The following is a 27,058-nucleotide window of genomic DNA, read 5'->3' on the forward strand; positions in this document are numbered from 1 at the left end:
CCAAGGTAGAGGCCCAAGATCTAAAGGTAGGGCAATGCAAGGCTAAAGATTTGTGCCTAAACCTGGTGTCCACGAGGGGACAACTTACTAAAGGGACTAAGGCTGCATTTTTGTGCTTACTCTCGGTGAAGAGTGACAAAAAGACAGGAACGGAAAAAGTACCTTTAATGATCTAGCGGGTGTTGGACCAATTCCAAGATACCATGTCGGAGGAGCTACCGGCAGGGTTGCCCCCCACACGACCGATAGAACATAAGATTGAGCTAGTCGAGGGTGCTGAGGCAGTGGTTCGCCTTCCCTATCATTTGAACTAAAAAGAACTCCCGAAGCTCAAGCGCCAACTAGAGGAGTTGGTGGACAAAGGGTATGTTAGGTTGAGCAAGTCGCCGTATGGGGCGCCAGTGCTATTTGTGAAAAAGAAAGATGGATCTATGCCCATGTGCATAGACTACCGGTTGCTCAACAAATATACAAAGAAGAACAAGTACCTTTTGCCAAGGATTGTGGACCTGTTCGATAGGTTGGGAAAGGCAAAATACTTCTCGAGGATTGACCTAAGGTCAGGATACTACCAAATCAGGGTAGCAGAGGAAGATGTCGAGAAGACAACCTATCGAACGAGGTATGGGAGCTTCGAGTTTCTGGTGATGCCCTTTGGGCTATGCAATGCACTGGAAACGTTTTTGGCATTGATGAACCATATCTTTGTACCCTATTTGGATCACTTTGTGGTCTTCTATATTGACGACATCCTGATCTATAGCAAAATGCTAGAGGAGCATGCCAAACACTTGACGAAGGTGTTTGAAAAACTAAAGGAACACCAGCTGTATGCTAAAGAGAGCAAATGTGACTTTACTCAACAAAAGGTAAAATTTCTCGGGCATGTGGTGGGCAAGGACGGGCTCAAGGTGGACCCTGAGAAGGTCCAAGCGATCTAGGATTGGGAGCGACTATCGAATGTACATGAGTTAAAGGCATTCTTCGGGCTATGCAACTACTATTGAAAGTTTATCAAACACTATTTGAGAGTAGCCTTGTCTTTACAGGAAAAGGGAAGATGGTATGAACAGCGGAATGCGAGGCGGCATTCGTCCACCTCAAGGGGAAGTTGAGGAAGGCTCCCGTGTTAGCGTTACCAGACTTTGGTAAGGACTTTGAGGTAGAAACGGATGCTTCAGACTTTGCGTTAGGCGCAGTTTTGAAGCAAGACAACCATCTAGTAGCGTTCTTCTCGAAGAAGTTGGATAAGGCTCAACAGAAGTGGCCTGCCCATGAGAAGGCATTGTTTGTGGTGGTCAAGGCGCTCAAGGAGTGGCAACACTACCTTGGGAGACACTTCAAGGTTTACACGGACAATGTGGCAACGAAACACTTCTTATCACAGCCCGACCTGAGGGGAAAACAAGGTTGGTGGGCCAATACTTTGGCCGAGTTTGATTGCGAGATTCTATACAAGCTTGGGAAGAGCAACATTGTGGCAAATACGCTAAGTCGAAAAGCGAGCTTGAAGTTAGCAATATCCAACGCGACAACAATCTTTTGGGATGATGTGCGGACCGCATACGAGAACGATGGCCTAGCATAAGAAGTGTTGCTGAGGAATCTAGAGGCATGGGAAACTCACCAGAGAGGTGAGCTGCCAATGGAAGAGAAAACGCGCTATACGGAATGCAATGGACTCATATATTATAAGCAAACAAGGGTATATGTTCCAGAAGGGGAACTAAGAAAGGTAGCCTTAGAAGAGTGTCATGACGGACCTTTTGTGGGACACGGCGGAGTGCCCAAAACAATAGGCTTACTCAAAAGAAAGTACCACTGGCCAGATATGGCTAAGGACGTCCAAGATTATATAAAGACATGTCCAACATGTCAGTAGGTCAAAGCCGTGACTAAGGCTAATGGGGGCTTGTTACAAAACATCCCAATTCCAGATCGTCCGTGGAAATGTCTTACGATAGAATTCATCACGGGACTCCCTCCAAGCAAAGGGGTTTGATGCGATATTCGTGGTGGTGGATCGATTTTCGAAGATGGCACATTTCATACCCACCACAACGGAAGTGGATGCGGAAGGTGTGGCAAAGCTGTTCTTCAAACAAGTGGTTCGAGTGCGGGGAAGGCTAGAAGAGATTATCTCAGATCAAGATAAGATCTTCACCAGTAGGTTCTAGAGAACACTCCTAGAATAGTATCGCACCAAATTGAAATTCAGCACAGCCTATCACCCACAGACAAGTAATGGGTATTAAGTCAAGTTTGATGGCACTAACACTTCTTGAGAGATGGACAAATGGAAAGGGTGAATAGGCAGCTGGAGGATTATTTGCAATGCTATGTCTCAGGAGACCAGACTGATTGGGTAAGTGGTCCCATGATCAAGTCTTGTGGTACCAAGGGGTGTTAGGAACTTGGAGGTTTGGTGTGTTTGGTTACTTGTGCCTGCAGGGAGTGTAGCTGAACCTTAAGTCTAGTTTAACCCGGGGAGGGGGATTGAGAAAGATTTGGGAATCCGTGGATGGATGGCTAACGCTCTATTGCTCGTGCAGTGAGCAGCTGAAACCAAGTAAGCCCAAGTAGGAGCTAGTACCATAGGCAGGAACCTTGGCGAGGGAACTTAGCAAAAGCCAAGGTAGTGTTGGGCGGGTAGATGAGATAAGCTGGCAAATTGGAAAGGAAAAAATTTATGGCTTACACGTATAGCTCAGGAAGTCGAGATAAAAAATTTGCGAAGGGAGATTCGCAAATTGAAAAAGGAGAACAAAAACAGGAAGAAAGAAGTTGAGGCAGTTAAACTAGCTAAACCTAAGCAACCAAACTCCTCTTCAAGTTCTGAGGACGATGAAGTTCTACAACCGTCCTCGGTTGCACGAGTTTCGAAGTTCAAACCTCCAAAACCACCCAATTTCAGAGGCATGTGGGACTATCATGTTTTGGAAGATTGGGTCTATAATAGGGAAAATTATTTCATAGCAGCAGACGTAGATGATCGTACGAAAGTTGCATGCGCGCAATCCTTTCTCACTGATCATGCCAAAACTTGGTGGCGCTAGGTGTATGCTGAAAAAGGGCAAACTAGAAGTTAGACCAAGATGTGGTCTTGTATCTGTAAGGAATACTTGCCAGATGATCTTGGTTTGAGACTATGCGTGGAGCTGCGGCAATTAAAGTAGTGAGGGACCTCATGCATTACGTTAATGTGTTTGCTTAGAAGTGCATTATAATTGCAAATATGAGTGACGAAGATGCTCGAAGTTATTTCCTAGAAGGTTTAAGTTCACTTTCTCGCAATGAGATTTTGAAGTTTAAATCGGAGATGTACCTGGAATGTAAGGAGGCAGCACAGCAAGTTGCCTTTAGTCACTCACTCATAGAACAATATCAACAGTTGTATACTAGTACCTCAGACAAAAATAAGAATTTTGAGAATAAACAAAGTGATCGGAAACAAAGGGTGGAAGGCAAGTTTCACCCTGGAGGCTCATAAGCAATAGTTAACAAAGGCGGTGGTTGGAGACCACTAGCAGCTTCTTTTGGTCTTAGGCCTTTTGTTCCTCCTTCTGGTGGGTACAAGCAACAGCAACCTACGAAACTTGCTCCTAGTGGAACAGGTAGTGTGGGTCACTGTTTCTATTGTGGAGAGTTAGGATATAGGTCCTTGGAATGTCCCAACAAGCATAAGACAAAATCTCGTGTTAATGTCATGAGGGAATACGGTGGTGGTGAAGCTGAAAGGATTGACGAGTTGATCAATGCAGACTATGAGGAAGAGGAGGTGAGTTATTTTTGTTGTTTTCCTCAAGCTTTACTCGCAGTTAATGCAAACACTGATCTGTTAATATATTTGGTAGGCTTTGTTCACGGACACCAAATTCAAGTGATGATTGACACAGGAGCTACGCACAGCGTGATATCCAAAAACTTAGTTAAGTTATTAGGATTGAATGTTGGGCAAATGTTGCCAATGCACTTCCGGTTTGCGGAAGGTGGGCAAGTAGCCAGAAAGTTTATGAATGATGTTCCAATAAAAATATTCAAGTGGAAAGAAAGAGTGGATTTGATAGTGTTGAAGATACCAGATTTTTAGATGATGTTTGGTATGGACTTCTTTAACAAATACATAAAAGGGATTTATGGTGCTAAACAAAGTCGTATCACGTTGAAGTTAGAAGGATGTCTTAATGTGTCCTTCTAGTTGCAAAAGCGTTCCTCAAAGGATTGGGATGCAAAGTTCTTGATTGCAAGGGCCGCTAAAAAATCAGCTAAGAGGGGATGTTGGACCTTTTGTGCTCAAGTGATGGAAGCTGAGGGTGTTGGTGACTCAATTCGAATCAATGATGGAGTTCATGCTGTACCAATGAAGATATTGGAGTTGTTGGCAAGGAATTAGGATATCTTTCCGAAGGATTTACCACTAGGGCTACCTCCTAACCATGAGGTTGATCATCGGATTGAGGTTATTCTGGGTTCTAAACCATCTATGAAAGCTTGATATCGATTTAACATCAAGGAGATGGCTAAACTCAAGAAGCAACTCATGGAGCTTCTTGACAAAGGTCATATTCGACCAAGCAAGTCATCTTATAGAGCACCGGTCCTTTTTGTTATGAAAAAGGATGGAACCATGAGGATGTGTATTGATTATCGGGCACTCAATAAAATCACGGTTAAAAACAATTATCCTTTGCCTCGCATTGATGACTTGTTTGACCAACTCTTAAAGGCTAAGTATTTTATGCGACTTGATTTGCGGTCCGGGTATCATCAGATATGGGTGGTGGATCAGGATGTGGAGAAGACAACCTTTAAGACTTAGTACGGATCTTATAAGTTTCTTGTCGTGCTGTTTGGGTTATGCAATGCTCTGGCAACGTTTAGCACTATAATGGATAAAATATTTCAAGATTATTTGGACATATTTGTTGTCCTATATATCGATGATGTTCTAGTCTTTAGTGAAACATTGGAGGATCATTTGAAACACTTGGAGCTAGTGTTTCAAAAGTTGTGCGAACATAAACTATATGCTAAGGAAAGTAAATGCACTTTTGGACAATTGTGCGTAAACTTTTTTGGACATATAGTTGGTGGTGGAGTAATTGAGGTAGATTCAAAGAAGGTGGAAGCGGTGAAGTCCTGAGAAGTTCCGACCACTATATCAAATGTTCGTTTTTTTCTCAGTTTGGTGGGATATTATTGCAAGTTTGTCCACAGTTTTGCAAGAATTGCTCTTCCATTGACTGAGTTGACAAAGTGTAGTATTCCGTTTCATTGGACACCAACTTGTTAGCGTGTTTTTGTACAGTTGAAGGAGATTTTAACTATGGTTCCTGTTCCCAAGATTCCGGATCTTGATAAACCCTTTGAAGTGCATTGTGATGCATTTGGCTATGCTATTGGTGCCATGTTACAGCAAAATTGTGACAAAGTGGTTGGTGTTATGCTAAGGCGACATAGTTTTCCCGTTGCATTCTATTCCAAGAAATTGGATGAAACCCAACAAAGATGGCCAATACATAAGAAAGAGATGTTTGTTATAGTGTCGGTGTAAGCTCCTGAGTTTGAACTTCCTGGGAGGTCACCCAACCCAGTACTATTCAAACCCAAGGATGTTTAACCCCAAATATCCTAAGACCCTTAACCGATTAAAAAAGGGGGTGCACTCTTGTTCATAGGCCCTTTCCCTCTATATTTGAACCCCATGGATCATCTCTCAAATCGTTCTCTTTAGTTTTTTACAGTTTACCAACCTTCCCTGCAAGTTCACGCCTTTGTGAATGGAAGCTAAAATGGATCATCTCTTAAATCATTCTCTTTAGTTGCTTACAATTTACCAAGCTTCCCTGCAAGTTCATGCCTTCGTGCATGGAAGCTAAGAGCTATAGCTCTCGCAAGAGCCTTGTTCTATTGACACCCTACCCCTCAGGTCAAGCCTAGTGGGAGCAAACTAGACCAGCCAGATGTCAATGAACATGTGGTGTGATTCCCCTAGACATGGTAAGCTATCATATAGCAATATTGAGGGACTAGTTTCAATATGTAAGGGTTCTTGTCACTAGCAAGTGCAAAACAAAACGAGACAAGAACTCCTTATTGAGCTAAGTATGCTTAGCTAATAGCACGTAAGAATTCTGTCCTTATGCTCATCCCGTCTAAGTGCACATGTGCTGACCAGTTTCTCAACTAACTTGGGCGGAGACCATAGCAGTACCAACCTCTTGCCGTCATGGTAGTAAAGAAAGAGTATCCGTAAAGATTGGCTAACAAGTATCTTTCGATACCTGAAGTCACATTCATGACACTCTCCCCCCTTTGGGGAAGATCGACGTCCTCATTGATGTATACTCGAGTCTAGCAAACCGTCAAGGAAACAACTCCAAAAGTTAACAGAAGGCACACTATATAGGAAATACACTAACTTAAATGAGTTATGGAACAACTTCTCCTCTATGTCCAAAACGTTAAGACTCAGACACCCTCCGGCTGTCACTGACAAGGAAATGACTAACAGAGTTAGCCACCCTTGCTGCTTCGAGTACCATTTGGCTTACAAAAGAATGATACATCCCTACCCGCAGAGATAAAGAGAGAAGGCCGGAGGCCCAACTTCCCCTGAGCAAGAAATCAACCCCATCAGGAAGATTTAAACAACTATTATAAATTGGCAAATTAAGTTATTTACACAACCATGCCCCTTTTTAAAAATGAGTCATTGAGAGAGAGGTGAGGACTTGTGATTAGTCTATAATAGTTATCCCCATGGTTATAGATTGGACCCATGCACTGAAGTGCCGAAGTCAGCCTGCCAAAACTAACCCAAGTATTAACGAACAAGAGAAACGACACTTTGATTTATAAAAATATATTACTTTATTAATTTGCAAGATTTATTACAAGAGTTACAAAATTATTCTTTATTACAATTTTCATACTCTATGACAAGCTCACGAGCATGTCCAAGATTCCTAAGAGGTTCCCAAGTTGATTCACAAAATAGGTAACCTTTCCACTTAATTAGATATTCCTTCGCATGAGCCTGTCTCTAAAACCGAGAATCCAAGATAGCTTCAACTTCATATTTTGGTTCACTATCCACAACATATGGTGGCGGACAAATCTTCCCATGTCATGCAACATCCATAGTGTAAGGAGCCAAGAGATTGGCATGAAATACATTATGAACATGGGATATCTCCATAAGAAGATCTAATTAATATGATATATCACCAATTTGTTTCAACACTTGATAGGGTCCAATAAATCTTGGTAACAGCTTCCAAGACAAAGATCCCTTAATGTTCAAGTTCTGAGAAGATAGCCATACTTGATCTCCCACTTGATAGGATACATCCCAACGATGTTGATCCTTATCATGTCAATACCTATCCTGAGCTTTGCCCATCGCCTCAGTAGTTCTAGACCAACCTTGGCGTAACTGCTCCGCATAAGTCTCAATGGCCAGGCTAAGACTTTGGACATTGGTTTCGGTACAACAATCTATTGAGGCACCCCACAAGCATTCCCTTGCAACATCTCCCATGGAGAATAGCCAATAGTGCTATGAAATGTGTTGTTATAACAAATTTCAGCTGTGTCCAAATGCTCAACCTAGTCGCTTTAGTCTGCCGTGACATAGTACCGCAGATAATCCTCAACTTGAGCATTCATGCGTTCGGTCTGCCCATCAGTTTGAGGATGATAAACCGTACTAAACTTCAATTTGGTACCGAACAACTAGAATAGTGTGCCCCAAAACTTCCCCGTAAATCTCAAATCTCTATTCAGAATCATCTCTTCGGGAAGACCACAAACCCGTACTACTTTATGGAAAAAGAGTTTTGTTGCTTGCTTCACATTCATTGTTCCCACAGTTGGAATGAAGTGTGCAATCTTCGACAACCGATCCACAACCACCATCAAAGTATCATAACCTTTAGATTTTGGCAAGCAAGTGACGAAATCAAGTGTCACACTCTGAAATGGCCATGCCGGTGCTAGAATGCATAACAACTTTCCAACCTGCTTCTCAATTCTATGCTTATATTGCTAGCATATAATGCAAGAATGGACATAGTCCGCTACATCACCTTCCATGCCAAACCAGAAAAATCCCTTTTTCAATAAAGCCAGGGTCTTTTGCTTTCCACTATGTCCTGTTGCCAGAACATCATGATGTTCCTATAGAAACAACAGCTGTAGATCCTTAGAGGGAAGGTACAATCTTTCTTGCTTATAGAATATAAGCCCATCCCAAATTGAAAAGTGAAGTTTCATATTGGTTCGACTAGCAACTTTCACTGCTTCACTATTAGGATTCTGCTTTGACAACCCTGCACGACATAAGATTGTCTTTGCCAATGGATCACTTCCATACGAAGCATAAATGTCCTCCAACTAGTCCAAATTGATTGCCGATATTGCCTGAAACTAAGCCTGACAACTCAATGCATTCGGAACAATATTGTCTTTACCAGTTTATATATGATTTCAATATCATATCTAGCAAGCTTCTCTTGCCAATGGGCCTACTTCAGCATAAGGTTAGGCTACATAGCAAAGTAGCTTAGTGTGTTACTATCTGTATAAACCTTGGTATGTCCACCCAAGTAGTATCTCCAATGTTCTAATGTTGACTGTAAGCAACCAAAGAGAATAACTTGAGAGATAATCCATGGGGTTCAAATATAAAGGGAAAGGGCCCATGAACAAAAGTGCACCCCTTTTTCCAATCAGTTAAGGGTTTTGAGATATTTGGGGTTAAGTGTTCTTGGGTTTGAATAGTACTAAGCTGGGTGACCTCTCGGGAAGTTCAAACTCAGGAGCTTACATTTGGTATCAGAAAAGTCTCGGATCCGACTCTGTTGGTTGGCTACCAAACACCCTTATCATACCCTTTGTGTTAGTCTCATTTCAGTCCCAAATGCTATTTATGGAAAGTGTCTAGATTTGCTCATTTGGCATATCTACAAAATGTCGAGATTGACCTAAACACAATGGTGTTTGTCCTGTGTCCAAATTCACAATTTAGGGACATTCCATATTTAGTAAGTTTTGAGCTTGTCCCAGAGACTAACTCCTTGTACTAAGGGAGGCTTGGGGTGAAAGCCCAAAGCATGTGTTCCTCAGGGGGGGGGGGGGGGCCTATGGGGGGTTCCAAATGCATAGTAAGGATAGTGGTTGGAATGCATGTCCAACCACCTGAGGCATTAATTTGGCTCTTGCTAGGCTATGTTGCTCCTTGTTTTGCGTCTGGCTTGAGTCTAAGCCCAAACTCCATGCTGCTCTAGTCAGTGAATTACCCTCCTCCTCGCATTAGGCCATCAGTATGCCAAAATTGTGCCAGATTACGTCTGACACCATTTTACGTGCAGGTGTTATATACGGGGAGTTGGTGCTCGTGGGATTGTATCGGACCCTTATTTCATAGCGCAACAAGCTTGGAGTTCGGCTCCAAATTCATGTGCACTACATTGATTAATTACCTATATACAATAATTTATCTAAATTTACTAATGGGTTTGGTTTTTTTTTACAATGGTTAGGCCTTTATCTTCTCTTTCTATATCACATATAGATAGAAGCATTGTAAGTGTTTAATTTTTCTATTCTACTTTAGTCATTTAACCACATCTTTGACCATTTGGAAGAGTCTTATTCACAACCTCCATAAATTCTATTGCAGAATTGGGGACTTGCAAGCCCCGTGAATGGCCTTTATACCACTTTGTCTTTACATTTGGTCCAAGTGCTCCACGTGTCCATTCTCACTATAGACATATAAAGGTACCACTAACATATTCGCCTGTTACACTAAAGGTATGTCCATTTACCTTTGTCTTATTGGTAGTCCAAGACAACCTATACCATAGTTCCGTCTCTTAAAGGCTAAGCTATCTATTTATGAGTGGTCTTCCTAGCACCACACCTTAATATCTTTAAAATGCCCAGAGACATAGGGAATAGCCTTCCCTAATATCCCTTCTTCAGTCCCTATCAAGTCCCTCTTCGTCCACGGCCATGTACACTAACACTACTATTAGAAAGTGGGGAGAATACCTATGAGGCTTGCGTAGGGCTATAGTGTTCTAAAATGTTCTCCCATGGAAAGGAAGAAGAGTGGTCCTATGGTGTAGTGACTAAGGATACGATCATGTGGTAAGGAAATCCCAGAGGACAATGGACTTAGTGGTCGGGCCTGTGGGCTTTGTCCTAGTGGTAGTGTTGGCAAACACAGCCATGGACACATACTAAGAAAATTGCGCAACTCAACCACTGTAGTCGATGTAGGTTAATTTTCCACCATAGTCACCTTCCTTGGATCCATCTTGACACCCTTAGATGTCATAATATGGCCTAGATATTCCACCTTTGCAAATTCATATTTGCTCTTCTTCACATAAAGTTTGTTGTCTTGGAGTAACAAAAAAACCTTGCGCAAATGCACCTTATGCTCCTCCATATTCTTGCTAAAAACAAGAATATCATCCAAGAAAATCTCCACAAACTCATAAAGATAACGCCTAAATACCTCCGTTATCAACCGGGTAAATGTGGCTGGTGCATTCGTCAAACTAAACGGCATATCTCTAAACTCAAAATGTCTGAAGCTTGTATTGAATGCTGTCTTGGAGATAGATGCATCATCCATTGCAATCTGAGGATATTCACTCCTCAGATCAATCTTGGTAAACATTCGTGCTTCACCAAGCTTATCCAGGATATCATCCACACGTGGCATTGGCATTTTATCCTTCACTGTCTTTTTGTTCAAAGTGCAGTAGTCAATACACATCTACATTGAACCATCCTTCTTCTTCACAAGCAAGATTAGGGCACCAAATAGGGACTTACTTGGCTGAATAAATCTAAACTCAAGTAACTCTTTGACTTGTCGTTAAACTTCTTGCTCCTCCGCATAACTTAACCAAAATGGACGCATTTCCGGCTCCAATGTAATCCCATGCTCCACACCTAGTAACGGAGGAAACCCATGAGGAAATTCAGATGGAAAAACATCAGAAAACTCGTCAAGTACATCCCGTATTGCTGCTTCTTCCCCACACGTGCCTTGGGCCCCCAAGTCATGAACAAACAACAAGTAACTCGAAAGTGTTTTTCCATTACGACAAGCCCGCTTCAAAGATGTAATAGAGAGCATAACAACTAGTGATTAAACACCTTCGCCAAACCACTCATCTTTAACGCCACCATACTCTAGCAAGATACATTTAATACTCCACTTTATCTCTAAATCCACCTTCACCAACTATGGCATCCTAAGAATGAAATCCACACAATGGATATCCGCGAAATAAAAAATCTCCACAAGTGTGGTTTTGCCAACCAACACTTCCAGCCCCTCAACACAAGCATTAAAATGTTGAGCAAAGGTAGTTGCACCTTCCACTATGTATAGAAGAACTCTGCGTGTGACCAGGCCATGCTCCACAACAAAATTTGCCGAAACAAAGTTGTCATCGCTCCCACTATCTAGTAAAATCCGCACTGGATCACCATGGAACATGTCCTCCAGCATTAAAGCTGATTCACGCATATCCTCGAGCTCCATCTTGTTCCACACACAGTTGAACTGACGAGCAATGATCAAAAGTCTCTTCCTCCGACCGAAATGGTCGTTCTCATCATCCTCATGCTGCAAAGTTTGCAACTTTTTAGTATCTGACTTACCGTGAGAAGAAGATTAGCCATTCTTCTTGTCCTACTACTTGTTCTTCAACTGCGGACAATCAGTCTTGTAATGTCCAAGTTCACCGCAATGATGACAACCCTATCTATAATTCTTCACAAAGAACTTCTGCTAAGTAGTCACCACTGACTTTAACTTGTGATGCTTGTTCCCATTTTTGTGTCCACGGCGATCATCACAATGATTCTTAATAGAAGGACTCCACGAATGCTTGCGAGACTTGTGCTTGTCATTGTCAAGTCGATGAGCCGCATCAAAGAGCTCCTCCAAACTTTTTGTAGGCTGAGAATGATGCAAGTGTTGCCACATGCTCTCACTATGTAGGCCATCAATGAAGTAGGACTTGTTTTAATCTGGATCCTTCATTGGAACATGACTAATCAAGCAAGTAAGCTTCTCAATATAGTCCCCGAGTGTCATTTTCCCTTGCTGGAAATGTCAAAGTTCTGTATGAGTATTCTCCACGTCGTAATGAGGGGCAAAACGTAAACGGAAAGCAATTTCAAACTCATCTATGGTAAACACTAGTGGTTTCTTATTCGCAACACGAAACTCCTCAAGCCAATTCCACCATCAAAGGCCCGCATCACGCAAAACCATTAGAATAGTCACTAAAGCCTTTGCATCTGGAGTTCCCCTAGCAACCAAGAACTTCTTCATATTGGCTAGCCAAGTGAGACACTTGTCCACACCACCATCACTGGAAAAGGTTGGAATTTTGAGTCGATCTACCAAAGAAGGCTTACTTGGAGTGCTACCCTGTCCAGCCTCGAGTGCCTCAACACGCCCACACATGGTATCTATGCATCTCATCTTGCATCTCTTGCTGATTTCGATTAAGGGCTCACAGCTCGTGAACCACATCTTGAATAGTCCAAATCTCCGCAGCTTCATCAACACCATCGTCGGCACCACCATCGACAATAGGATTCTAGCGTTTAGCTTGGTCAGCCATTGCAACCAACTCCTCTGATACCAATGTTATGATCCGGCGCAAAAAGACAAAGATTTAGTCACCCTAGACTATGTTACGCCACCTCTTAAGGTTCCAACCACCTCTAAACTACCTCAAAAGCTCCACTACGCCACCACTCCTCTATGAGCCTTTGGGTAGGTTAAGTCCCCCACCCTAACATGCCTTAATATATCCTTGAGCCTCCCTTTGACTGACATTGATCACATGGTCAAAGTTGGTGCCTAACACGGGACTATGATGCAAGTGGTGTTGGACCATCGGTGTGACTAAGGTGAATGGGTATGGCCTTAGCGTAACGGGTTAATATGTCTATGGTACTTTGGGGTGTCAGTTATAGGATCGGATACATGGAGCACTTGGATTAACTGCAAAGGTTGAGTGGCATGGATGCTATTCTTGGGGCTAGCAAGCTCGAAGTCCTGAATTGGATTTATAGAGGTTGTGAATGAAACTCCTCCAAGTGGTCGAAAATGTGGTTAAGTGACTAAAGTTTAATGGAAAACTTAGTCACTTACACAAGGCTTGTGTAAGGATATAATGTTTTGAAATGTCATCCCAAACTCTCAAACTATGGAAAGGAAGAGGAGTAATCTTTTTATATAGTGACTAAAGGTATGATCATGTGGTGAGGAAATCCTAGAGATCAATAGGACTTAGTGGTTAAGCCTTTAGGTGGTAGTGTTGGCAAGTGAATAGAGAGGGACTTAGTGAGGACCGAAGAAAGGATATTGTGGGAGGGTGGTCCCTATATCTCCAAGCATTTTAAGGATACTAAAGTGTGGTCATCCTTAATAAATGGATGGCTTAATCTTTGAGAGATAAGGCTATAGTATAGGTGGTCTTAGACTAATGAAATAAAGGTAAATGGACATGGATTTAGCATAATGGATTAATATGTTAGTGGTACTTTTGGGTGTTTATTGTGGGATCAAACATGTGGAACATTTGAACCAAGTGCAAAGGTAAAGCGGTATAGAGGCCATTCATAGGGCTAGCAAATCCCCAAGTCAGAAATATAACTTATAAAGGTTGTGAATGAGACTCCTTCAAATGGTTAAATATGTGGTTGCTATATGTCAATTTTAACATATTATATGATTCTTTTAGCCAACTAACAAAGTCGAACTCGAGATCACTCTAATACCAAATGTAAGTTCCTTAAATACCAATTTTCATTTAAAACCATCTTTTTGAACATACAAGAATTGTTTCCTTAATATTGATAATTTTACCTTATAACAGGCTTCAAAACCATGATCCTGTTACACTAGTCTTGAATTATATGTGTGCCTATAAACCATTTATACTCAACTTCCTAAATATTAGCTTACTCAAAATTTGTATTAGGAACATTCAAAGGACCACACCCCTTAGTTTATTGAGACCTCTCCCTTCATAAGCTTTTTACTTGTTATTTGGTCTAATATGGTCACTTTTATACTCTAGACTCTATAATACCATATTTGTAAGTAGTAAACCCTTGGGCTTACATTTGATTCCTCACTCAATTTATATAACCATTTTTTGTTATATCCCTTAGTTTTTATAGTTTGGTTATATCCCTTTACTACTTACTTTAGCTCCATAAGTTTTTTTGCTTATTTTTCTTTATGCTAGGGTAGTTTTGCACTTTCTACTCACATCTTAGTGTATTCTTAAATATAAACCTACTCAATAACTTAGAAAGTGGTTAATCAATTTAGATATACTTAATTTTGTAATCCTACACACAAAGATTAATGTTGTTACTCATAGGCTCTATATGCCCATTGCTAATTGTGTCAACATTATTTTTTCATTATCCACTTTAGATATACAAACTTCCTATATATTTAATTTTCCTTAATCTTAAATCTTAAATATCACTTTTTATTTATTATCCTTTAGGGATTTAATCCTTTGGGCCTTATCTAATGCCATCATGATACTAAACACCATTTAATGCTTTAAAGTGTTTATGTGTTTCAATAATGGACTTTTTAGACAATGAATATTTCCCTTTACAACAATAACTCATTATACTATAACATAAGTAACTTATTCATTAAGAGATATGTCTAACTTCCTCTTTATTCCAACAAGAAGTCTTGAAATGTTAGTTTTCACTATTCCTAATAATAATATTAAACTAATGTTTAGTTACTATAGTGCACTTGAATTTGGAGCCAAACTCCAAGTTGTTTTGCTATGAAATGAGGGTTTAATATACACTCAATATCCTTTATGAGCACTAGCTCCCTAATATCTTTTTCAAGCCGTATAATTTAAACTATTTACTAAAGTTGAAATTAACTAGAGACCTCTTCACTAATTTGTATTGGCTTATAAAAATAGAATGTTTTTTAGGTTAAATGAAAAAATAAATCAATAATTGGAAAAACATTAAAAACATTATAGAAAAAATTTTTATTCAAGAGAAAGAATGACTCTCAATCCAGAAATCAATCCAGAAATACATATTTTTAAAACTCAACCATATTCCTTCTACCTACAACGTCATATAAATTCACCTCAACATAACTTTTTATGACCCAACAGTATGCTTAAGCATTCAATAACAAGCTCATATATCCACCAATGATATCCACAAATGCTAATGAATACTCTAGATTTAATCATGAAAACCATATATTTGCATATTTATATTGCATTAACACTCTTCTTTAATCACCTTCAAGATCCTATATAAAGCCAAAACATTAACAAAAAAAATGATATAAAAAATTAAGTTTTAAAGAAACCTTCTTTTCATTTGAAATAATAATATTACTTCCACTAACATAAATGTTACTAATATCAATGCCTTAACTACATACTTTCTCCATCTAACAATCTAATCTAAGTGTTTATAGAAGTTATAGTAAATGAACAACTTCTCTAAAAAACCTTAATAAGCAAATATTCAAGATATCAACACTAGCTTAGCATAAAATGGATCAGTTAATCTTTAGGATAATCATGAAAACTTATTAAATATGAAATACTATTAAATTACAAATTTTAACATGGAAGCAACACTATTGTGTTTAGGACAATCTCTACATTCTATAGATATTCCTAAGTAGCAAATCTAAGAACTTTTTATAAATAACTAATGGGACCAGAACAAAACCTACATATAGCAAGGATGTTTGGCAAACACAATAAGGTATCATGTTCTGATATTAAAAGACTAGAGCTCAATATGCAGTGGTTCTTATCACTAGCCAATGCAAAACACAACTAAATGAGAACTTTTTATTGAATAGCCCTAGAATATTTAACATCCCAATGTTAAGACTAACACACAAAACAAAGCTAAATAAAGTCTAACACTATTTTAACATACCGATATCCTATATGTATTCCACCAACTAACATGGTTTGGAGTTTAGGCTTAAACTTAAGTCAAATGTAGAATAAAGACAAACATGCTAGCAAGGAGCTAAATTATGTTTTTGATTGATTGATTATGCATAATTACTCACTATCCCTATTATACATTTGGAACCCCCTATGGCCCCCTCTCAGAAATGCATGCTTTATCCCAGGAAGTTAGTCTTTGGGATAATCATGAAAATTTACAAAATATAGAATGGTGCTAGATTGTGAATTTGGATGTGAAAACAACACTATTGTATTCACGGCAATCTCTACATTCCATAAATACATTTGACTAGTAGACCTAGACACTATCTATAAATAGTCAACAAGCCCAAACAAAATTAACATAAATAGCAAGAGTGTACAATAAATTATCATGTAGTGAGTTTTAAAAGATCAAGTTATAAGCCATAAATTTTTCTTTTCCAATTTACCAACTTATGTCATCTATCTGACCACCACTGCCTTGGCTTTAGTTAAGTTCCCTTATTAAAGTGCCCACCTATTATACTAACTTTTACTTAGTTTCAGCTACTTAATGCATGAACAATAGTGTTAACCATCCATTTACAAATTCCCAATTTTTTTCCCAATCCCCCTCTCTGGGTTAAATTAGACTTAAAATTTGGCTACACTCCCCACAAGTATAAACAACCAATCACACCAAGCCTCTAGGTTCTTAACATCTCTTAATATAATAACACTTGATTATAAGAGCCTCTAAATCCCAAGCTTTGGATGCATCTCTTGCTTCAAAACCCTAAAGGGAAACATTGTAGTCTAAAGGCTTAATATGGGTACTTTTACTCCTCCACTTCCATCCTAATTGAAAGGTCTAAGCACCTAAAAAAGAGCAAAGATCAATAAGCTACATAATATTTAAATAAGGCATCACTCCACTTGAGTTGAAAACATCATAATTAGTTCCCTTTCTAAGAGTGGGAGTTGCTCTTGAGCAGTTCTTTAGGTGGCCCTTTTGGCACCACCTAAGTTTGTGCTCACTCCCACTTAAGGCCTTTAACCCCTAGTCTCAACTTTAAATCGATTTGAAAGTACTATTGGAAAGTTCTTTCAAGATTGATTCTTGAATCTCATTATCCCTATTATACTTTTGGAACTTCCTGTAACCCCCCCTAAGAAATAATCACTTTGGGTTTTCACCCCACAACTTGTATTAATATTTAGATTCAGTCTCAGACTCAATCTTAGACTTGACTTTGGAGTTGACATTAGCCTCAATCTTGGACTTGGTCTTGGACTTGATTTCGGATTTTAGATTCGGTCTTGAACTCGGTCTTAAACTCGGTTTTGAATTTGGTTTCGAAGTTAGTCTCAGACTCCATCTTGGACTCAGTGCCATTCGACAAACTCTTTATTGTTCCAATTATGGTTTTAGAAATCCTTTAGCCTACGACACCTTAGGGAGTTGGTTCTTTACACAAACTCAATATTGAGGTCCTAACATTAGCAAGTGCAAGTTAATAACATGAGTTTCTTATCACCGTGTCAAATATATTTGAGTAAATTATAACTTTCTTTTCTTAATGCCAATAATTTGAATTTTGAGCTATATCGCAAATACATTTATTTTACAATGGTTTCTGACAGCCATTAAATTCAATTTGTTTTTCAATTGCTTGTAGACTTTAGCTCATATAATATTAACTATGGAGAATGAATCAAGATAGTTAAAATATGGCTTCTAGAAAAAAAAACTATGATAAGAATAGCAACCTTGTCACAAAAATTTGCCCCATTATATCTCATGGAATTCCAATCGTTCCCCTGACTAAAAACTGCTGCTCTCTAGGTCAAACGCAGGCATGTGGAGAGCATGTGGGCGCCAAAAGTTTAAAACACGGATCGAACGGAGCATATTCTGCCAGTCCTGCCAGGAGTGAGCTGGCTGGCAAACGGTGGCTGGCCACTATTGGAAAAAGCGGTGGCCATTTGTACGACCAACCAATCGTTTTCCGGTGTAAAAGACAGTTGGAATGGGCGGACAGATGTAGGGCCAGGATTGACGCTGGGATTACGTATGCGGAATGTCATGGTTTTGTGGAGCATTCATTCGTTCGCACCGCATTGGCATTGGGAAACGAAGAAAAGAAGGCCGCTCTCTTTCTTGAAGCTACCTATAGGGTTAGAATGGGCGGTGGGATTGATCCATGGCGGCGGTGAGCGGGAGCTGGAGGTCAGTGTAGGTGATTTTCTTCCTTCAATCCTTGCTGCTGGATCTAGGCGCAAGAGTTTCGTCGCGAAGAAGCAAGCGAGATTTCAGTGCTGCCAAGATTCTAGGAGCTCGTCCTCGTCGATCGTCTTCGATGGAGAGATTTAGAGCTGGGGCCATGGCGGGAGCGAGAAATCTATGGAAGAAGCTGCTCTTGCTGGCACTGCTGCTGGTATCGCTGCATTGGAGGTGCACTGCGACGACGAATCCCGGGGACCTGGCGGTCTTACAGAGTTTTCTCCAGGGAATCGACCAGAAATCAGTGCTTACAAACTGGAAGAACAGCGATCCTTGCGGGGACCGATGGATTCACATCAAATGCACTGGCGCGGCCGTCACAGCCTTGGAGATGAACAACCTCCAGCTCGGTGGAACCGTCACTCCCGACATCAACAAGCTCAGTTCTCTGGATTCGCTCCAGCTCCAGCAGAATGGTTTCACGGGATCGCTCCCATCTCTCAGCGGATTAACGTCCCTCTCGCGAGCTTACTTTGGTGGCAATTCCTTCGACACAATCCCGGGCGATTTCTTCACTGGGCTGACAAACGTGATGGAGATTTTCCTCGAGGACAACCACGTCAATTCTACACCGGGGTGGTCGCTTCCAGCGGACATCCAACACTGTTCCAATTTACAGACGCTGTCCATCACCAACACGACCTTGGGTGGAACAATCCCAGATTTTCTCGGTACGATGAGCAGTCTCAAGAACCTCTATCTGGCCTACAACACTCTCCGGGGTGGCATTCCGGCAACTTTTGCGGGCTCCAACTTGATAAAGTTCCAGGCGAACAACCAGCAGGGAAACGAGCCACTTACGGGATCCATCGATCCCGTTGCGAGCATGCAGTCGCTGACGACGCTCTGGCTTCATGTCAACCAGTTCTCTGGAGTGATTCCTCCCGGTCTGGGTAACTTATCGTCACTGCAAGATCTCAAGCTCAACGACAATGAGTTCGTGGGAGTTGTTCCTCAGTCGCTGACGCAGCTACCGGCTCTCAAGAATTTCACCATCAAGGGGAACATGCTCGTCGGGCCCATGCCGGAGCTTGGCTTTTCTTACGATGGCTCCACCAATGGATTCTGCCAAGCTACTCCAGGTTTGCCGTGCGATCCCCGCGTCACAGCTTTACTAGACTTTGCTGGCGCCGCCGACGCGTTTACGTCTCCGTGTATGACGACATGGAAAGGCAACGATCCCTGTAGCTGGACCGGTATAAACTGTGTCAGGGGGACCGTGACAACGATACAACTTCCGAATTGCCAGCTTAACGGCAGCATCTCCACAGCGCTGGCAAACTTGACGGGTCTCACGGCACTGGATCTCCGGAACAACCATATCTCGGGCTTGCTTCCTGCAGCAATCGTTCAGATTCCGACGCTGAGAAACCTCAACCTCTTCAGGAACCGCTTGTCTGGGCCGCTGCCACCTTTCCCGAGTGGCTTGCAAGTCAATGTGGATGAAAATCCGCTGACGCCCGTGTCGCCTGCCTCAGGGAGCGGAGCCAGCCCGTCGGGTTCGTCCGGTACTCAGGCTCCAGGTTCTCCGAACGCTCCTTCTGGAGCGGAGCAAAGTACCCGAAGGAAAGTGTCACCGGCGGCGATTGCTGTGCCAGTTGTAGGCGCTGTGGCGGCAGTGGCTGCTGCCGTCAGCGTCTTCGTGATGTGTAGAAGAAAGAGGCCTCGGTTCATGCGGGTACAGAGCTCCAGCGCGATCGTGGTGCATCCAAGGGACTCGAGCTTCGAGAGAGAAACAGTGAAGTTGCCAACGAGTGTTGCTAAGGAAGGACACAGCGGGCCGAGTGAGGTGCGGGTAGAGACTGGCAACCTGGTTATCTCCATCCATGTTCTACGCAAGGCAACAAACGGTTTCAGTGAGAACAGCATTCTAGGCAGAGGTGGCTTTGGCGTCGTCTACAAGGGGGAACTTGACGATGGAACAAAGATTGCGGTGAAGCGGATGGAGTCAGCGGTGGTGAATAACAAGGGACTTAGTGAATTCCAGGCAGAAATCCAGGTCCTCACCAAAGTCAGGCATCGCCATCTCGTGGCACTGCTCGGCTATTGCATACATGGCAACGAGAAGCTTTTAGTGTACGAGTACATGCCACAGGGAACACTGAGCCAGCACCTCTTCGAGTTTGCAAAGCACGGCTATCATCACCTTACGTGGAAACACCGGTTATCGATTGCGTTGGACGTGGCCAGAGGGATCGAGTACCTTCACGGGTTGGCGCACAAGAGTTTCATCCACAGGGACTTGAAGCCGTCAAATATTCTACTCGACGACACTTTGCACGCCAAAGTCGCGGATTTTGGACTGGTGAAGCTTGCACCAGAGGGAAAGGTCTCTGTGGAGACGAGGCTGGCAGGCACATTTGGCTACCTTGCGCCAGAGTATGCAGGTAAGCAAATTATCAACTCATACTTGTCGTTGAATCTGTATTTCCTTGCAGTGACGGGGCGGGTGACTACGAAGGTGGACGTTTACAGCTTTGGAGTAATTCTGATGGAGCTTATCACCGGTCGACAAGCTTTGGACACAAGCCGCTCGGAGGAGACGATGCACTTGCCAACTTGGTTCAAGCGCATGAGAGTAAACCGGGAAACCTTCAGGAGCTCTCTGGATCCCGTCCTGGAGGTGACGGACGAAGAGTTTGAGAGCATCTGTAGCGTTGCGGAGCTCGCGGGCTATTGCACAATGCGAGAGCCGTATCAGAGGCCCGACATGAGCCATGCCGTCAACGTGTTAGCTCCAATGGTGGAGAGGTGGAAGCCGTCAATGGATTTCGATGCCGAAGAGGGTGGTATAGACCTGGGATTGAGCCTGTCGGAGGCGTTGAGGAGGTGGCAAGAATCAGAGACAGGAATGGACGAGACGCGGACGAGCCTTCCAACTCGGCCTCCTGGCTTTGCGGATTCATTCTCTTCCACGGACGTGCGGTAGAAAAGTCTGGTTCGCAACGACATCTATCAGCTAGAAAGAAGATATTGGATTCAACGAAAAAAATGGCAACAAAAACTGGGAAGAGATGGGAAAAGGAAGAAAGAAAGAATTGATCAGCGCGGACGGAGCTCAACTATTTGGTGACAAGCTTGTGCTGCTGCTGCTGGTGTTGGCGGACAGGATCTCGTTGACGGCCGCTGACGAGTCGAACATGTCGGGAATCCAGTCAAAGGGTCCATGATTTGCGACTTTTTTATCGTTAGAATCGTCAACATTGGAGAGATGCCAGTGAATCCCGCTGCAAGAGCTTGGAGACGAGGGCCCTCCTGTCAGCTGGCTTGGGCTTGATTCGGAGTCGCTTAGAATGCTGTCATACCAGACGTCCGGATACTTTTGCTGCTCCGGAGGCTGTACGCAACAAGAACAGGCAACCGAAAAGCTCGAGTTGCTGCTCAAGTTACTGGTTCTTTGCAAGGACTCCCTGTATGCTGCTGCTGCTGGGTACAAGAAAGAAGAGGAAGAAGAAAACGAGGAAGAAGATCCCAGCAGTAGAGGACCAGTACCAGCAACAGCAGTGGCGGCGGTGGCATTTGGAAGCGGAAATAAAGAGCTGGTGGCGGCTTGATGAGAAAGGAATTGATTGAAGTTGGGAATTTGGAAGTGGTGGTGAGGAGGAAGGCTCATCATTCGAGGACGCATGGAACTTGGAAGTATGATCCTGGGCTTCGCAACGCTGCTACCACCAGCGCTCCCTTGTCGAGAAGACGAAGAAAACGACGGGGGTGATGGCCGGAGGTTGAGCTGAGCTCGGGAGCCGTAGAGCCGCCAGGCTGCCATGTCGTAAGCTTGAGCAGCGTCTTGAGCAGTCGCAAATGTTCCCAGCCATACCCGAGTCCGCCTCCTCGGCTCGCGGATCTCGGCTACCCATCGTCCCCAGCTCCGTTGCCGGACACCTCTGTACGTGTAGAGACCGTTCTCTGGACCGCCTTTCCCTCTGGCTCTCGCTCTCCTTCCTCCTTTCTGGGAAGAAGGACGGGCATTGGAAGTAGCAGCAGCACCAGCAGCAGCAGAGCTCACTTCCTCCGCGACTCCTGGAGGCTGGATTGGCGCTGGTGGTGGTGGTGATGGTGGTGTTGGAGGCGGTGCTGAATTATCCATCGACGGTGGTGGTGAAGCAGCGCCGTGAATTGGAATGCTTTCCAGTTCAAACATCTATCATCCGAGCTGCTGCTCGTCCTTTCTCAAGTAAGCATCCTTCCTCTACTCTACTCTAGCACTGATCTAACTCTGCTTTGTCTATTCTTTCAGCTATAGCACTCAGCTCAAGTCCATCAAGGACAACGGTACGAATATATAGGTAGAACTCGTCTTCTCTCTCTCTCTTCTCTGTCCCTGTCTCGTTTCTTTCCTCTTGAGTAAATGGTCTCATGTGATTTTCCTCAGTTGTTTTCCAGTATGGGAAGTGAAGAAGATCTACAGATTCTCGGCTACCTTGGACCTCGAGCCTTGACTATTCACGCGCTGGCTGGCTGTTTGCTCACAGGCCTTGAGGTATAGTAGCACACACTCACGCTCTCCGCTGCAGTAACAGGAATCGCCAGGCTCAAAATTCTGCCTTTTCTTTTCCTGCCTCTGGGAGAGCAAAGAGATCGCCCAGTCCAGATTCTCACGGAGCAGCAGCAGCAGCAGCAAAATCAATCCAATTCACGAGCGACGAGATCGAAGACAACGAGACGAGAGAGCGCGTGAAGCATCGCTCGAGAGAAAGAAGCCTTCGATCGAGAAGAGAGAAAAAAAATAATAGAGAGAATTATTTGGTTTCGCGACCCATGAATGAATGAATGGCGTACGGCAGGGGCAAACACGTGTCGTACTGATTTGCTTGCTGCATTCCCAACAACACAACATGGTTGTGTGACCCAAAATAGAAACTCTCTCCGGCCACATTGTATTCCAAAATAGTATCAGCACATATAAGTTATTAAACTCTCCCATTGTTTTTGTGGTGTGGACATTACGTAAGTGTAGTATGTCCTTGTTTGTAAAAGGAAAAGAGAGAGTGGCAAATTAGCAGTGCCTCTAGCGATCGCCATCCAAAACCAAACTGGCCCGGCGAAACACCCGAGACGAGGAACAAAGAAATGGTGGTATAGTTTTAAAGCTTTTTTAACTTCATGGAAGGGGACATTGGAAGCGAGGAAACGAGATACGCAATTCAATTCCAAATCGAGTCACAGGCCGCCAGCCTTGTTACTTGGGACACACCACAACAACCATGATAATCTGTGCCAAACTTTCTCCCACGGTCAACGGGAGTCAGAGGTGGTCAAACACTCTTTGACTCGACCGCTTCTTCGCGAGCTAGAGGCGGTGCTGCTGGAGCCACTCTCTCTCGGACATCGGTCGCAGGAACCCGTGCTTCTTCTCGTTTGCGATGGAGGTGGAAGGGCCACCATAGTTGTGACCAGGATAGACTCTACAAGGAAGTAGCCAGCCATGGAGATACATGTCAATGGAAACAACGCTACCTTGTGGAATCGGGCAAGGATGCGAGTTTCTTCTGTAAGCTTGTGTACATGGCCTCGACACTGCAATCTGGAAGATCCAATCTCCCGCAGCTACGTTTTTTGTTTTTTTGGGAAACATAAGAGCGTCGTCTATCACATAGAAGAGTCGATTTAGAGTACCTGGAAATGAAGAGAGTATCGCCGGAAAGAAGGATGTCCTCAGCCGGAGCTCTGGACAGCATTGCTTTATCAAAACCGGAGAAAGAAGAGGTGAGTGACACGCACCGGTTGATACGAATGCACTGGCTTCCCGGAGTGTGACCCGGTGTGTGTATGAACTCCAGTTTCACGCTTCCCACCATCACAGTGCTCAAATCCTGAAAAGAATTGGAAATAGACACTCAAAGCACGACGATCACCACTTACATCCAACTCGACTATAGACTGCGCGGGCACCTCGTTCTTGGTCTTGATTGTTCCAGCGTCATGCTTGTTGACATAAATCTATAAGACACAAGAAAATGGAAAAGGAAAAGTTAGAACCAACACAAGAAATACAATGGCTGTACCGGGAGATTATCTTCGACTGCCAGTTGACGCACTCCCGGCAGCTTGATCATAAGTCGATCGAAAGGAGGCGGAGGGGGGCCTCCAGTATGATCAAAGTGATAATGAGTAGCTACAGCACCGACCTTTAGCAGAGAAAGAAATTCTTTTAGAATAATCTCCGAAAACAGAATTCACTTACAAGGTTTATGTGTTCCGCATCTGCGAAGGCTTTGATTCCCTAGTGGAACTCCAATAAAAAAAAAGGATTTTTTCCACGCATGTAAGGACTTACTTTGACGTCCCATGCCGGATCGACCACTACAGCCTCGCGAGTTTTCGCATCGCCAACCAAATAGACGTAGTTTTGCATCTGAGCTCCAGCGTTGAAAATCTGAAGTAAACATCTCAATGTGGCGAGCTATACTTTGAGCAGCAAAAAATAAGCCTCACTCACCTGCGTTTCTATTATATTCCCGGGGTTTAGACAGAAATCTCTTCCCGCTAGAAGCTAGAAAAAAAGTGGTCTTGTATCAGTCAAAAGAAATAAGTAAACTCCAGCGAAAAATCATACCTGTCGAAAGTAGAAGTTCCCATTTACAGCTTCACGCGTGAGACGGAGTTTTCTACCGATGGTTTCATCTGCTGGAGACTGCAAGCTACACAGATAAAGATAAAACGAAAAACTCGAAAGCAACAAGGAAAAGAGAGCGAGATCGTACCAGTTGAGCTGCTTGTGCATATGCTTCCTCCGCACGACCGTAATCCCGCATCGCAAAGTAAACTTCCCCGCATCGAAAGTGAGCCTACATGTAAAGAGGAAAGAAAAAAAACTTTCATCACATTTTCTCCAAGGATCCAAAGAGCCGCTTACTTTGCTCCATTTGCTGTTTGCATGCACGGATTTAATTGCTTCATCCAAGGCCTAGTTGGATTGCAGATGATCGCATTTAAAGTTATGATTGATCGTTTCAATACCTCGATCAGTTGCCCCAGCTTGAGGTGCGCAAACGAGCAGTTGCTGTGCAAGGCCGCCAGATCATCCGCTCTCGCTGGATCCGCCACGGCAATCGCGATCGCCTGCTTGTAGTGATCTAGAGCTTGGGCGAAATCGCCCGCCTTGACCGCCTCGTTCCCCTTGCCTTTAGCCTCCTCCATCTCCGTAACCTAAACACTGTTGACTATCATTGACTAGTGCCAAATTTGATTTGCTTGTACTACATATTCTAAAATTGGTGCCATGCTACATAAATGTGACAAATAGGCTGCAATGGATGGCGCCACATTACAATCAAGCTTAAGGTGGTCAGAGTTTTATTGAAGCAGATGGATAGTATTGCATAGGAATATAACCTGATGAAAAAACAAGATCAAATGTCAAAACTGGTGTTGACCTAATTAAAAGGTTTGTAAAAGGAGTTAGGCCTCAAATTTGTACCCTGAAAAGCCCTGCAAAGGCATGTTTATCTTGCATTTGAGGATTGCCATGCTACTTGAAGGGTAGGGTTTGCCACGTGGCATACATTTTGAGGACAAATTCAAAATATTTTAGCCCTATCAAAGCATATTATCTTATTAATATTGATATGTAGGGCTTGGCTGAAATGGAAACAAATAAAAAAATGTTGATCACGAATCATTGTCAAAGCTTACATAGAAAGAAATCTTATTAAACCAATAGATGGGAAAAAATGGAAAAGAATTTGCCAACAAAAAATGGGTTAATGGTTTTCAGAGATGATATTTCCATGATAGATATATATTATAATTTGATGGAACTGTGAAAAATCAGCTTCTTGAAATTTTTAAACACTTGTTTGTGCTAAACATGGATTTTCTTGTCAAAATCAACTAAAAACTACTTCAAGATGCTCTCTACTTTAGATAATTTTATGTTCTTCTATTTAAATGGTGATGATGACTACAATAAGATTAACTAGGGGCATGTTAATGATAAATGGCATCAAAAAGAGAGAAGGATTTTGTGTGATCGAACTAGTTGTATTAGAAGCATTTTATATATATAAATATCTATATATTAGGAAGTATAAGTTAAATTTTTATCTTGCACAATAAAGGACAATTGTAATATTCACCTTTCCTATTGCAAGGCAAAATAAATTGCCTTGTAAAATGTAACACTTAACTACCTTCCAAATTTAAAGCTTGCAAAGAGTCTGATGTAGTTAGGCGACATCTTTGGGTAACACATACTTTGGGAATGATTAAATCCAAAACTTGTAATGAGCAATAAGTTGCCTAACCTGTCACAAGGCTTATTGCAAGAGTATGGCTTCAATTTAGTTTATGGCCAATCTTGAGCCTTCAAAGCTATTTCCAGCTTGTAGCACAAGGCTATGATTAAGAAGAAACTCAAAAACACAAATGAAGCACCAATTATATTTTTTTGTTTCAATAAAAAATACAAAACTTAGATCTTCTTGGTTGGAAAATATTTCATAACAATATATGCAAAAACATATATTTATTGATTAAATGCCGTATAATATAATATTATGAAACTTTAATCAATATATCACTTAAGCATATATATTTTGATTGAAATTACTTGATCTTAATAATTATTCTCTAAGACTCTTTTGAACTATTTTTCTTGAAAGTGCATCAAATGTTTAGTGTCCCTTAAGAACCAATAACATCGTACCCACTAAAAACTAGGTGGGGCTATCTTTATGGTGCTTATATCTTTTAACATTTACAATAGAGAATGAAGATTAACTCTATTACACAATGCAAATATAAAGTGCTCAAACTTAAG

General features: G+C 42.3%; 3 protein-coding genes across 4 annotated transcripts; 1 reads left to right on the forward strand and 2 right to left on the reverse strand.

The window, feature by feature from the left end:
• Nucleotides 1–18,074: 18,074 nt before the first annotated feature.
• LOC9657024 (receptor protein kinase TMK1) lies at nucleotides 18,075–21,262 on the forward strand. Its single transcript, XM_002980804.2, has 2 exons — nucleotides 18,075–20,684; nucleotides 20,736–21,262. Exons 1-2 carry the CDS (start codon nucleotides 18,374–18,376, stop codon nucleotides 21,224–21,226), a joined length of 2,802 nt encoding a protein of 933 aa, XP_002980850.2. The 5' UTR covers nucleotides 18,075–18,373; the 3' UTR covers nucleotides 21,227–21,262.
• A 63-nt stretch (nucleotides 21,263–21,325) lies between these two features.
• LOC9657025 (ethylene-responsive transcription factor ABI4) lies at nucleotides 21,326–22,471 on the reverse strand. The gene has a single exon (XM_024685897.1). It carries the CDS (start codon nucleotides 22,436–22,438, stop codon nucleotides 21,356–21,358), a length of 1,083 nt encoding a protein of 360 aa, XP_024541665.1. The 5' UTR covers nucleotides 22,439–22,471; the 3' UTR covers nucleotides 21,326–21,355.
• A 947-nt stretch (nucleotides 22,472–23,418) lies between these two features.
• On the reverse strand, nucleotides 23,419–25,437 carry LOC9657617 (probable polyketide biosynthesis zinc-dependent hydrolase PksB). 2 transcript variants are annotated; one of them, XM_024685901.1, is made up of 13 exons: nucleotides 25,258–25,437; nucleotides 25,154–25,204; nucleotides 25,002–25,085; nucleotides 24,854–24,931; nucleotides 24,737–24,790; nucleotides 24,575–24,673; nucleotides 24,482–24,520; nucleotides 24,303–24,425; nucleotides 24,160–24,237; nucleotides 24,019–24,110; nucleotides 23,914–23,964; nucleotides 23,755–23,844; nucleotides 23,419–23,702 (listed from the first exon to the last, which is right to left on the reverse strand). In XM_024685901.1, exons 1-13 carry the CDS (start codon nucleotides 25,435–25,437, stop codon nucleotides 23,588–23,590), a joined length of 1,134 nt encoding a protein of 377 aa, XP_024541669.1. In that variant the 3' UTR covers nucleotides 23,419–23,587. The 2 variants fall into 2 exon arrangements, with proteins under 2 accessions (XP_024541669.1, XP_024541670.1); XM_024685902.1 differs by lacking the exon at nucleotides 25,258–25,437 and having other exon boundaries at nucleotides 24,854–24,938; nucleotides 25,154–25,177.
• Between the last annotated feature and the right edge of the window lie 1,621 nt (nucleotides 25,438–27,058).

Source organism: Selaginella moellendorffii, unplaced genomic scaffold (assembly GCF_000143415.4).
Source record: "Selaginella moellendorffii unplaced genomic scaffold, v1.0 SELMOscaffold_46, whole genome shotgun sequence".
Taxonomy (NCBI): Eukaryota; Viridiplantae; Streptophyta; class Lycopodiopsida; order Selaginellales; family Selaginellaceae; genus Selaginella; species Selaginella moellendorffii.